General features: G+C 42.6%; 1 protein-coding gene across 2 annotated transcripts in view; it reads left to right on the plus strand.

Moving 5' to 3' along the window:
* zcchc7 (zinc finger, CCHC domain containing 7) overlaps positions 1 to 6,068 on the plus strand; it is a 60,709-nt gene extending 54,641 nt beyond the window's left edge. Inside the window, exons 8-10 of one of the 2 annotated variants that reach the window (XM_080414736.1) lie at positions 4,118 to 4,213; positions 4,353 to 4,464; positions 4,698 to 6,068. In XM_080414736.1, coding sequence (XP_080270862.1) covers positions 4,118 to 4,213; positions 4,353 to 4,464; positions 4,698 to 5,308 — 819 coding nt within the window. In that variant the 3' untranslated portion in view covers positions 5,309 to 6,068. The remainder of the gene's footprint in view (positions 1 to 4,117; positions 4,214 to 4,352; positions 4,465 to 4,697) is intronic. The other variant, XM_080414737.1, reaches the window with a different exon arrangement.
* Positions 6,069 to 14,700: the final 8,632 nt, after the last annotated feature.

A 14,700-nucleotide genomic window follows, 5' to 3' on the forward strand; every position in this document is an offset into this window, starting at 1 on the left:
TTTGACGGGTGAAAACGGGTGAAAATTTTACTTTGATAAGATAACGGGGACGGGCGGTACTGAACTAATCGCGGGCGGGTATTTATTGTGAAAATCAGAGAGCACTGTTTCCGCCCAAACAACGTAACTTGTGTAACTTAACACAGCACAACTGCACGGAGCATGCTCATGCTGGTCAGTTATCTTAACTCACAAAAACACATTGAACATCCTGTTAAACCTTCAAATTAAAACTATGTGATGACGTAAACAACGACACATGTGTGCTGCGTAGATGCGCGTTCGCGCGTGGCTTAAGCTCGCTCCTCCGTCTTCACTTGATTTCTGTACAAACCTGACCACTCATGTAGCGCTGTTGTTGAAGGCTGCTATCTTTTTCAACACACTTTTCAATAGGATTTACATTTTACACGGATAAACGGGCGGACAACAGGTCGTTTATTTGACGGGCGGGGCGGGTCTGGTTCGTATTTTGAAATAATCACGGGTGATGGGTCGGTCTACGGATCTGAATATATATATATATATATATATATATATATATATATATATATATATATATATATATATATATATATATATATATATATATATATATATATATATATATATATATATATATATATATATGTGTGTATATATATATATGTATATGTGTAAGCTAAGTACTTGAAAATAATGTAACTCAAACAGCTTATGCTTACTTTTTATATGTCTGTGTTGTGTGGGTAGACTATATATATATTCAATCTAACAATTTCTGTAATACTAAAGCCAAGAAATAATTAATTATCAGGCACACACACAAAAGCAAACCCCCAGTTTAATAATAATGGACTGGCCCTGCTCTGACTCCTGTCGACCCCCGGGGTGCCTCCACTCTCTTATTAGGGGTTGTAAATCTCATCTTTCTACAGCAAAAGTGCAACACTTTGGGCTGTCGCTGAGCTTGTAGATCTGCTCGTTTATATCTGTCCTTTCCTTTGCCACAAGGTAATGTTAAAGAGCCGACCAACCCCGCCCCCGACACGACCCCGGCCGACACCAGTCACACCACAGCAGGCTAGAATAGACATGTCATCATGATATAAAATATAAAAAAAATTATATATAAAAAAAAAAAAAATCGCATTATCGCGGTAATGAACCTGACGTGCGGTACGGTATACCGTACCGCGGTATGGCGGTATTGCGGTTACCGCACCCAGCCCTACTCATAACCTCTACCCTCGCATCCTTATAGCCTCTACCCTCGCATCCCCACAGCCTCTACCCTCGAACCCTCATAGCCTCTACCCTCGTACCCTCATAGCCTCTACCCTCGCACCCTCATAGCCTCAACCCTCGCACCCTCATAACCTCTACCCTCGCATCCTCATAGCCTCTACCCTCGCATCCCCACAGCCTCTACCCTCGCACCCTCATAGCCTCTACCCTCGTACCCTCATAGCCTCTACCCTCGCACCCTCATAGCCTCTACCCTCGCACCCTCATAGCCTTTACCCTCTCACCCTCATAGCCTCTACCCTCTCACCCTCATAGCCTCTACCCTCTCACCCTCATAGCCTCTACCCTCTTAGCATCTACCCTTGCACCCACAGCCTCTACACTCCCACTATCTCTACCCTCACACCCCCACACACTCTGCCCTCGCTGCCTCTACCGTTGCACCTCACACATAGCTTCTTCCCTCACATTCTCTATCCTTGCACCCGCACAGATATGCTGAGATAAAAGGAAAGTATGGATATATATCCAACTAATTTATATAGTCTGTGACAGACACACAGATTTGCGGGTACACACACACACACACACACACACACACACACACACACACACTTGCATTCACGCACACACACCTATCACAGGTTGATTGTGTTGATGGCAGAAAAGGAAATGATTCCATTTCTTGCTTTGGTTTATTCTCTCTCTATGCTGGATCAGACCACTGAGAGATAAGAGGAGCCCAAGGTCAGAGAGAGAGAGAGAGAGAGAGACCTACAGCCAATTTACATGAGAGATGAATGGGAAGAGGGGGTCCTGAGACAGGGACTGTGATCCTAAGGGTGTGTGTGTGTGTGTGTGTGTGTGTGTGTGTGTGTGTGTGTGTGTGTGTGTGTGTGTGTGTGTGTGTGTGTGTGTGTGTGTGTGTGTGTGTGTGTGTGTGTGTGTGTGTGTGTGTGTGTGTGTGTGTGTGTGTGTGTGTGTGTGTGTGTGTGTGTGTGTGTGTGTGTGTGTGTGTGTGTGAGAGAGAGAGAGACAGAGTGTGAGAGAGGTCTGTGATCTCCTGGCCTTTGTGATGGAGATGGGCCCCGGCCGGCCTGACCCGATAATGACGCGACGCTCTAATAGCATTCATCCTTTCTGCTGCAAAACTACTCAAGCGGAAAAGAGAGAGAGAGGGGAGGGGGTGGTGGTGTGGATGGGGGCATGGAGGGAAGCATATGGAGGAGAGATGGAGAATGGGCGGAGGAGAAGAAAAGAGGGCAGGGGAGGGCAGTTTCCTAAAGCTATGTTTAAAAAATGACGTGTGGAGGAAATCATTTGTAATCGTGGAATCAGGAATAGGAGGGAGGCGTAATGAGAGAGAGGAGGCACCTTAGACCAGACATTAGAGTTGTGTGAATGTGTGAGTGAATACTGTGCATGTGCATGCGCATGAGATTGAATAGTGTGTACGTGAGTGTGGTGGTGTATGATGTTTGTGTGCGTGCATGTCTACGTGTGTAGACTCAAGAGAACGACATTACTGTAGGTGTGTGTGCGCGTGTGTGTGTGTGTGTGTGTGTGTGTGTGTGTGAGTCCGAGTCTAACATTAGCAGTAAATGCACCGTGCCTGTCTCTCCCCTCTCTCTCTCTTTATCAGTGTATATTTGCTGTGGGCACTGGAGCGTGGAAGGCTTTCAGAACACTGGCCCATAGGGGACAGGACCCTGTGTCCAACACACACACACACACACACACACACACACACACACACACACACACACACACACACACACACACACACACACACACACACACACACACACACACACACACACACACACACACACACACAGAGAGAGAGGGAGAGACTCTTACTTATCATACAGGGTCATTACAGGCTCCTAACTATAGCCAGCATAATCATTGCTTTATATCAGCGCCCATATTCAACACACAATACACACCATCCCGTATCAATAGAAAGCATGTGAATGGCGGGAGAGATGAAAGGGGAAAGCTAAACTGCTATTGGATTCCATTCAGGATGCTTAGAAGATGATGGGGAGTAAAAGAAAAACATTGCTTGACTTTATCAAGTTTGCTAACATTGCTAGATTCCATTCAGGATGCTTAGAAGATGATGAGTGTAAAAAAAGTTTGATAATATCAAGTTTGATAATACTAGAGTTTACTGTCAGTCCTTGTCCCTTTTGTGCCCATATATGGAGATCTCTGTATCTGTGAGTCCTTTTCCCTTTTATACCCATATATGGAGATCTCTGTATCTCTCAGTCCTTGTCCCCTTTATGCCCATATATGGAGATCTCTGTATCTGTCAGTCCTTGTCCCTTTTATGCTCATATATGGAGATCCCTGTGCCCAAATATGGGCATGCCCCCTTTAGTGCCCAAATATGGAGCGGAGTGATTTGTTTGCGCATTGGAAAGTTCTTATATGGTTATGGCTGAGTTATGGTGACATGAGCGTGACATAAGAGATCACTGGCCTCTTTCAAAACTGTCCTGAAAAAGCATCTGTCAGAAAACTGCAAGTGGAGATAGATATTACATCCCATTGAAATGAGGGGTCATACACTCTCACCGTTTTCCTTTTTTTCTTTTTCTCCTCTTTAAATATAGCTATTCGTATTTGTTGATGACATGTATACATGCGTTAATATGTATATGCTCTGTTGATGAATTGAATACAGAACATAGGACTTTTTAGTGTTATCCTTTTAGCCCAAATGTGTTACTGCACCTCCGTGCTGTTTACATTTTTTACTAATAAAGTATTCAATCAATCAAAAAAAAAAAAAAAAACATTGCTCAACTAAAAAAATAATGATAATATTGCTTCTTTACCATCAGTGAAAAGTTTTTTTTTAACCCGATACTCTCTTCAGCCCAAAGCAGGTCCTCCTGTGAGGCCAAAAGGAGATGACCCAGGGAGGAACCCGCCCTACTGCCACAACTGCTCTAGAAGAGGACACTTTGGCCATGTGAGTAGATCCCGTAGCTCGTTTTAATGTTCCTAATACGTGACCTCTCTGCATTCACCTTCTTCTGGTTGCCTTTGTTCCTTTTCCCCGCCGTGCGTGTTTGTGTGTATGACGTTTTGCGTTTTGTTTCTCTTCTCAGGCATGTACAATGCAGAGGATGTTCAGAAACACGTTTGCCAACACACCCTTCATCAATCACTATGACTCAAAGGATGACATCAAGCGCAGAAACAACAGGATAAACTTCAAACGTATGCTGCACACACACACACGCACGCACGCACGCACGCACGCACACACACACACACACACGCACACCCCCCCCCCCACACACACACACACACACACACAGACACACACTATCTTGCACACAATGTTCAGAATTGATAAGAGATGCCATCATAATAATCTTGATCAAGAACAAGTAGAAACGGAGACAAAATAGGGCAGAATTAATCTGATGTTTCTTTCTATTTTTTCCCAGAGCTGAATATACCTGGCCAGTTGTCAACCTCTCAAACCCCTGAGACCCCAGGACCACCAAAGAAGAGACAGAAATCCAACCATAACTATAAAAGCGACCACCAAGACCCCAAACACCACTCTAACCACCGCTCTCACCAAAGCCCTATTATTCACAAGCACAACAACACCCACATTAGGTTTAATGATGGACGTAAGTCTGCCACAAAGTTCAAACCCAAGAAAGAAGACAAGCAAAAACAACAAGGGTCCAACGGGCCAGGCAAACGGTGGGAACCCAAGCGACAAGTGCCCACCACGAGAGACCCACTCCCTCCGGCAAGACCCGCAAAGGTTGCTTTGGACGAGGCAGACGACTTTCCCCGTGGGAAAGGTGAAGGAGAGAAGAAAAAGAGGAAAAAGATTAAGAAAAGCTCTAAGGGGCCACCGGGGGTGCCCTTCAAGCCCAATGCCTGTACCTCAGATCGCCTGTTTGGGCCGGGGAGGGCCGGAGATGGAAAGAAGAACACTCGAGTCAGAGGAAGAGACAGGAAGAAGGCTGCTGCCACAGAGATGTACCCCACTGACGAGAACCTGTTCATTATCAAACAGAGGAAAGGCAAGAAGAGATAACACGGCACCCATGAGTGTGTCGGGTGTCAACATGGTGACATATGGGTTGCCTGCGGACATGTGAATGCCTGCCCAGATTTTGTCATCTCGGGTCCCACTCACACAGGAGTTAAATTCACTTTGAGTACAGTACCCCTCCAGGCGGTATCACTGAGCTCATCATCTGGGCCTCCTCAGCTCCACCGTGTGGTTACTGTGAAAACTACAATGAGTGCATTAGTTTCATGACTAACAGTGCATCATTTACAGTTTAATGTCAAAATGCGTGTCAATACAAACAATACCTATTCATAGTAAGGGAACTCATTGAACTCATTTTCAGAAACATATAGGTATACATTACTTAAAATTGTGTTTTTGTCAGTCAGACAGTAAATATGTCAGTCTTAAGAAATATGATGGACATACAATCATTTACACAATGCTTGCATTCTAGATTGAATAGTGCCATTCACTACAGTCAGTATTTAATAATAGTCATTAAGAAAACAAAAAAAATATGTTCAATGGTACAAAACTAACTTAAAAGTAATGACATTGTGTGCATCTTTTAGCCACATTCTTTAACTTCTCTAATTTCACTCATAGTTTAAAATTACAGACATGATTACCTTTTTTTCCTTGGTAAAATTCCTGTGCCTGTAAATTATGTTCCTTGGTTAGCTCACAGGTTCCAGTAGAGGTTTGATATGCTTTATTTGATGACTGCTCATATTGGGTCCTGCCCTATATGGCTGATGTAGATTTATTAAAGATTGTTTTGAATCATTACTGACTTTTCTTTGGTCTGTGACAGGTTTCGCGTTTCAAGGGTACTTATTGTCACATTACATAGGATACAGCTGCTAGCAGCATAAATAGGTGGTAACATTCTTGTTCTTTAAGCTTCCTCAAGACTTCCTCAATAACAGTAGAAATAGTTGAATAGTAATAAAATGTGAGAAAATAGAGCAGAAGTACCACTAACAAGATGTTTGTTAATCATTGGTCAAAAATATTTAAAAAATCAACCTACTCAATACCCCACAATGACAAAGTGAAAACACATTTTAGAAGTTTTGGCATTCAAAAGACAAAACGTAAACATCTTATTAGTATTTATTTATATTTTATAATGGAAGTAAATGGAGGTGGGATTAGAACCTTATCCCACCCCCACTCACTTCCATGATAAAAAGTTAAATATTTCAAGAAATATAAATATGTGGACTGGAGGTGCATAATTATTAGACAATGGGCCCCTGGGCAAGGATATGAAAAAGGCCAACAGCATATTAATTAAGATTCACCTACATCTCAACAGGATTTAGAGCACCGTAACTCTCAAAGCCAACGGCACAATAACTATAAATACATTCAGCTGTATCGCAACAACGCAGGAATTACAGGAAGATGCACTCAATCAAAGCAAACACATACACCATTCTCAACCACAAATACGTTTAATAATAGGCTCTGGTTTGAGCCCCCCTGAGCTTTTAGGCCCCTGCCCTGGGCCAAGGCCTGGTAGGCCGTTCGGTAATCCACCCCTGCCTACTGGCAGCATGCACAAGAAGACATTTGATGCTGATCGGATCAGCGGTTTGTGAGATTTAGTAGGCTACTGGACAGACAAACGGACAAGAACCCCAAACTTTCCCAAACTTTTTCATCTTGAGACTCAAAAGACCCAAACTTACAGAAATACTTTTATTTCACTTAAACCCTATTTCAAAAATAGTGAAAATAGCCGATCTACAACTTAAGCTCACAATGCATGGGATTGCCTGGCTTACGTTCACCTTTGGTGTAGCACATCCAATTGCAGAGAATCCAAACAAGTACATAAAGAACACAAATACTGATACAAGTTACAGATGGTGTTTAAGATTTAAAAAGTTAAATGAATACATTTCTTTAAATAAATTAAAAGACAAATACCCAAATGATACTGCATTCAGATCCCATATGCCCACTTCTTGGTAAATGGTTAATCTTGCAACCTAACCAAATGAGTTCTCCTCTCCATGTCACCAATTTCTTTTCTTTTAGTCAACCATTGTTCATGGAGAACAGTGCGCTCCACCACTCACAGAGCGTATTTCCGTACGCACCGTGACGTGTCGTGAAGTCTTTTAATTCATTGGAGAAGTGAAGTGACCACATAGACAATTTGTGTACCATTTCATACCAGTGGCGACTGACGAGGCATGAGATGGCATATCTTGGTACCAGCAGTAACTACAACAAGCAGAGTGGATGGGGTATAGCCATCACACAGCTAAGAAAATTATCACTATTTATTGGAACTCATTCTCCAATCCATGAACAATGGTTGACTAAAAGAAAATAAATTGGTGACATAGAGAGGATAACTCATTTGGTTAGGTTGCAAGATGAACCAATTACCAAGAAGTGGGCATTTATTGAGTGCATATGGGATCTGAATGCAGTATCATTTGGGTATTTTTCCTACACATTTTTTTCTTTTAATGTATTCATTTAAACTATCTGTAACTTGTATCAGTATCTGTGTTCTTATATGTACTTGTCTGAATTGTCTGCTATTGGATGTGCTACTGGATTTGGACAAAACTACAGCAACATCAATGAAATTACCTCAATTCTAGGGATTATACCAGAAGATATTTACTAGATTACTATTAATTGGCTAGAAACTCAACATCCAACCCATGCACAATGGTTGACTGAAGTAAAATACATTTGTGACATGGAGGGGATCAAGAAGTGGGCATTTATTGAGCACATAAGGATCTGAATGTAGTATAATGGGGGTATTTTTCTTTTTCATTTATTTATAAAGACATTTAAATTATCTGTTTTATATTACATTTATAACATCTGGTTTCATTTATAGTCATTACTGCAGCTGTCTCATCAGTGAGACAGTACACTGACTGACTAAAGCTGTAAGTTGTGTACTTATGTACTTGACTAAAGCTGTAAGTTGTGTACTTAAGTACTTGTCTGGATTGTCTGAGCTATTGGGTGTGGACGAAGATATAATAATCATAAAAACAATAATTTGAAAAAGAATGAAAAAAATAAATGTGAGCTCTTCATTTTGAGACCTGACATCCACAAGATCTTTTTGCCGTTCCTCACAACGGACACAGTAGTCACCCTCCTCCAGCCAGAGAGTCTCTTCCTGTAGTTGCTTTAGACTTGCCTGCAACTGGTGTTTGTGTCCAGCTGGGCTGTTGACTTCTATTGACTCATACTGGTTGAGTTTGTCCATAAGAATCTGGTTCTCAGCTAGCAAACTGACCTTTTCCTCCTGAAGAGCTGCCACCTGCCACAGCATCTCCTCCTTGGTGGCCAAAGCGTCCTTAACCCTAAGCTTCTCTAGTCTGTCCATAAGGATCTGGTTCTCAGCTTGCAAACTGCCTTTTTCCTCCTGAAGGGCTGCCACCTGCCACGACATACCCTTCAAAGCGGATAAAGCGTCATTGAACTTCGTCACTGTCTTTTCCAGCTGCCTGTCCAGGTCCAAGTTATTACCTCCTGTAAATGGAGCTTCCTTTCTCATAAGCTCTTGGATGGCCATCATAGCAACATGTTGCACTGACTCCTCCATCGTCCTTATGGTATGGATGAAGTCTTGTTTCTGTTCGCAGTTGACAGCACAGTACAGTATGAGTTGAAGCATCCTGCCAAGTTCTGCTGCATCTGAGTGTTCCCTAATAAGGTCAATATCTGGCAGCGTGAAGTCGTTTATCTGCTGGCCTAGTACCTCTTGGATATAGTCTAAAATGCCTTTCAGAATTTTCTTTAGATTGCTGAACTTTAACCTACAGTTTCCTCCAGCCTTGATCCTATTGAAATATGTTGCGTCTATTTGCTGTAGAGCCTGGGCCATGACGACACCACTGGTAAGATCTTCAACTGTTTTGCAGGGAGCCTCCACTCCAAATGTCTGTATCCATGTCAAGAGGCTCTCACACATCTCCATTGGATCTAAAGACACCAAAGTAGCCATTAAAAAATGGCTCTGCCTCACCCTGACCCCTGTTTTTTGCCTGCCTGTGTCTCTGTGCATCTACAACACTATATATACTGATAAGGTTCTCATATGACACAGACTGTTGCCAGGCATACCTAACAATGCCGATTTATACAGGCGTCCTTGCCTTGGAGTTTGTCCTTGAGTTTCCGGAATTTCTCTCTCTCTCTCTCTCTCTCTATCTCTCTCTCTGGTCTGACTTCACACAACACAAACCATTTCCATGCATGTTTAACACAGCAGATTTGCGCAGGTGCACTCTGGGCTGAGGCGCTGGTACAGGTTTACTTGCATCTCCCACGTGAAATTCCTGTGTTCCTGATTTTTCCTCATCTTTCACTTTCCTTACTGAATTTCTAAGATCTCAGAAGCTTTGATTGATTGATTGATTGATTGATTGATGTAGTTTATTTAGAAAGACATGAGAATAGTACATGACAGTACATAACAGTACATGGAAGTACAAATTCACAATACAAGGTCTACTAAACTGGAAACCCTCATTAAGCATTACGCTTGTTTAAGATGAGAACCCCATGCACACAAATCATGATGAAATATAAGAGGCAGGCAGATATACACACTACTATACAGAATGTCATACAATCAGCTTTCAGGTTACTGGTATGACGAGAGAAAAAATATATATATATATACAAAAGAGGAAAATGAAGGAGGGGGGGGGGTAGGGAGGGGTAGGTTAAGACTTAGACAGGGGCCATTTTCGAATTGCAGCCTCCTGAAGGTGTATCTTTAGGGCAGTTTTGAAAGTGAGTAGGGTTTTACACTCCTTTACTCCTTTTGGTAGGGCATTCCACATTTTTGATGAATAGCATGAGAACGAGTTCATACCCTTAGTTGAGCCAAATCTGGGTTGAACATGATCAGTGGAGCTGCCTCTGGTGTTATGATCATGGACTTCATTAACATTTTTGAAGTATTTTGACAAATACAGGGGGATCCCAATGTTGTGGTGTATCTTGAAGACCAGGCCCATAGCAAGTTGCTGTACTCTGTCCTCAACCCTAAGCCATCCAATCCTAGCAAAATGAGCAGGGGTTAGATGGGTTCTGTGATTGAGGCCAAGAAGTAGCCTTACAAGTTTGTTTTGGGATGTTTGGAGCCTTGTTTTTAAGGCCTTGGAGGTGTTGTGATACCATGAAGTGCATGCATAATCATAATGACCTTGAATGAGGGCCCCTGCAAGAATCTTCAGAGTATTCTTACTGACTAGGCGATCAATCCTCCACAAATAGCGTGTTGTTCGGTTGACATTTTTGATCACTTTTTCTGCGTTTTTGTTACCAGAGATGTTTGCCTCCAAGATGGAGCCCAGGTAGGTAATTTCATCCTTTCTTTTGATGACATTATCACCCACTTTGATCGTGAAACTCTCTGCCTTGCTAAGGTTAGGACTGGACCCAAAGAGGATGGATTCAGTTTTACCCAGGTGTAATGAAAGTTTGTTGTCAGAGAGCCAGATGCAGATCTTGTTGAGTTCGGAGCTGAGAGTTTTCTCAACCTGCAGCCTGTCCCTGTCCGAGACTAGCAGGGCCGAGTCATCTGCGAACAGGAACAGCTTGCAGTCGCAGGCCGATGACATGTCATTCACATATATCAGGAACAGTAAAGGTCCTAGTATACTTCCTTGTGGGACACCACAAGTCACAGGGAGGGGGGGGGACTGGGTGCCGTTTACTTCCACCACTTGCTCCCTCCCTTCCAGGTAGGATCTCATCCAGTTCACTGACGTATCATCAAAACCTATTGCTTTGAGCTTATTGATCATAATTGGGTGATTGACTGTGTCAAAGGCCTTTTGGAGGTCCAGCATGACCATGCCGCAATATTTGCCCTTGTCGACATCTTGTTTGATAGAGTCGTTCAAATAGAGAAGGCATGTGTCAGTGGAGTGGTTTGTTCTGAAACCAGATTGGAATTTGTAAATTAGATTTTTTTCGGCAAGATACTTATCGACCTGTTCATAGACTATTTTTTCCATGACTTTCGAGATGGAGCTAAGAATAGAAATAGGGCGGTAGTTGCCAGGGTCTAATTTGTTTCCTTTTTTGTACAGAGGGGTCACCCTTGCTTTTTTGAAATCGTTAGGGACCCGTCCCTGTATGATGGAGAGGTTTATTATGTGGGTAATGATTGGAGCAATGGAGGCGGCCGAGTCTTTTAGAAATTTGGCGGGGATATTGTCGAGGCCTGTGGCTTTGTGTTGATGAAGAGCACTCAATTTTTTAAACACCTCTTCTGTTTTCACAGGGGAGAGTTTAAAATCATCTTTCCGTACACCCTGTTTTTTGTAAAATGAGTCAACATGTTCTTCACCATAGCACCCAGAGTGAGGGGGAAGTTTTTCAACCAAATCTGAGGTTATGGTCGTGAAGAATATGTTGAGGATTTTACTCACTTCATGTTTGGATGTGATGAGAGTGTCATTCACCTTGAGGCTTATGTTTGTAAACCTGGTTTTCAATTTCTTGCTGCAGCCTAGTAGGTTGTTGAATAGCTTCCAAAGCTCTCGTGGTTTGCTTTTATTTTCCTCAATTTTGTCATCGAGGAAGCTTTTTTCTGCTAATTCGAGCATGCGATTAACCTTGTTTCTTAGCTTGTTTCTTTCTTTTACAAGTTTAGCTACGTGGGATTCGAGACCTTTGTTAAAACACCTGGCGAGTTTGATCCTACCTTTATGAAGCTCAGAACACTTTTTGTTTCTGACCTTCATGGCAGTAAGGATGTCCGAATTCATCCATGGTACCGGGCGGGATTTGACCCTGACGGTTTTCATGGGGGCCACACTGTCCAAAATTTGAATGAATTTGGTTTTGAAACCAAGCCAAGATTCGTCTACCTGTGTGCTGTTTAGTACGTCGGACCAGTCCAGTTCCTCTAGCCTGCGATCTAAGTCCTCACTCTTATAGTTTTTGAGGTCTCTGATCGTGACTGATTTTTGGTAACCGTTCTTAGGTTTACGTTTCTTTCTGGTGCAGAAGATCATGTTATGATCAGATATGCCACAGGTAGAAACACCACTATTGAGGATTTTGTCCTTGTCCGTTGCTAGAATGAGATCTATGGTAGTTTGAGTGGAAACACACAGCCTTGTGGGCTGGGTGATTAGCTGGTGGAGTGAGTGCCGATGACAAAACCCCTTGAATGACTTATACACTGACGCTTCCTTACAGAGCATGTCTGTGTTAAAGTCACCAAGAAGTATCGTCTCCGCTCACAATAACTTGTCGATCTGCTGTTTTCTTTTTCTTTTTTTATATGAAAAAAACTTTATTACAGAAGACAAACCAGCATTGATCAAATATTTTGACATTGTACACATCTCACAACACATGGCTACTACCACCTTTGAAAGTATTTTTCTTTCTTTAGAATATTACTTCCTGGAGATGCAGTGATCTTGTGTGTCAGTGACTCCAGGGTTCAAATTAACTACTTAAGTTCTATACTCTGTTGACTGGGATCCCCCTGGGGTCTATACTTGGTCCCCTCTCCCTTTCCTCAACATCAAATCAAATGTTCGACCCCAGAATAAGGACACTAAGGTTATTAAACAAAGAAAATATTCAATAGAGCTAAACACACCCGCTGTGGCAGTCTAACGAGGGGGCAGGAAGTGTCAGTGTTCAGTGAATTCTGAACACCACCAGTCTTCTGGTCTCTGTCCTCTCCTGTGTGGGTCCTTCCTCCTCTTTCCCCTCCACCTCCCACTGACTTGTGTGTAGATGATCTGCGTATGACAGCAGCAGCAGCAGGGGTAATCTCAGCCTGCATGCAACCATCACCTGGGCTCTTATCTACTTCGTCACCTCATGCACACACATACAAAGCATACTTGTGTTTGCATGTGTCCTTGAGCCAGGCATTATACTCCCAACTCACGCATTGTGAGCTTGTATTATTTTCCGGGAAGAGTTTTGGTATAAAGGGAAAAAAGGCAGTGGTGGAAAAAGTACTCAAATGTTTTACTTAAGTAAAAGTATCAACGCTGCAATGCAGAAGCACTCCGCCACAAGTAAAAGTCCGGAACCCAAAATGTACTTGAGTAAAAGTACAAAAGTATTGGTATCAAAATGTACTTAAAGTACCAAAATTAAAAGTACTAAGATGTTTGCAAACAGCAGATCTACAAGCATCGCGACGCGTTGGGCTAAAGTGGTCAATGTATGCCCTATAATGTAATAATTTATATCTGCAAAGTAACCGAAGTTTTAAAACAATTGTAGTGAAGCAAAAGTACAACATTTGCCCCTGAGATGTAGGGGAGCAAAAGCAAAAGAATAGACAATTGGAAACACTCCATTAAAGTACCTCAAAACTGTACCCAAGCACAGCACTTGAGTAAATGTACCCAGCCACCCCACACCACTGAAAAAAGGAGGAGGCCAACTACAGACCTCTGGGGGTCCCCAGTCAACAGGGTGTAAGTGGTTAAGGCCCTCTAACAATATGAGGTCTAAAGCTGCAGGAAGTCTTGTAATACACATCTGCCATGAGATCAACATGTCAGCTATGGCTACTGTAGCTGCACTGTACCTGTTTGTGAATATAAGAGGCATAAGAGGCAGAGAGCTGAGCCTTGGTGGCATGCAGTGTGCTGTAACAGGGACACAGAATACAGCTAGAAGTCAGGCTCTCTTATGACCACTTATTGCCACTAGATACAGCAGTGTACTTTTTATTTTTGATAATTGAAAAGAGAAAAGAGTGAACTGAATCATCAAAGGGCCAACAGCTCCATGCTGGGCTTTGTATAAGTAAACCCCCATGTAGTGTATTATTCCTACGTACTGGAAAACAGTCCACCACATTCTACAAAAAAAAAACATAAAAATAAAGTTCTCATGGTAAACACGTCACCTCTTTGTATAACAAAGAACACATTATTATTCACGTAAATAACATGCATGCAAGTTCAGGTTCTATTTTTATAAAAACAAAGCAATTATAATAATTTAAGCTTCAAGTAACTGGTAGTTTGACTCAGTTGTGCATGGTTGACGCCATGATGGTGTCAGTGCCAAGCTGACGCATGGCCTCCACACAATGCTCCAGGCTAGCTTTGAGGTTCTCCAGTTTGGTCCCCCCGTTTTTCAGCTTCTCCCTGTACACCGGTTGTGCAAAACAATCCAAGAGGTCCTTGGCAGTGAACTTGGCATCATCCATGGTAAGAATCTCAGAGTAGATGAGGGTGTGCAGCGCCTGGGTTTCCTCTAAACCACTGTTTGACCAAACCCTGAAGAAAGCTTGGATCAGCTTAGTGACCACGGAGGATAAGTGATGCAATTTGGCCCAGGCTTCCTCCACGTGCGGTGGAGGGGGACATCCCTGTGGCCAATTCACCTGCATGCTGTCGGGGTCAAAGTGT

Source organism: Gymnoscopelus braueri, assembly GCF_963280865.1.
Source record: "Gymnoscopelus braueri genome assembly, chromosome: 2".
NCBI classification, from domain to species: Eukaryota; Metazoa; Chordata; class Actinopteri; order Myctophiformes; family Myctophidae; genus Gymnoscopelus; species Gymnoscopelus braueri.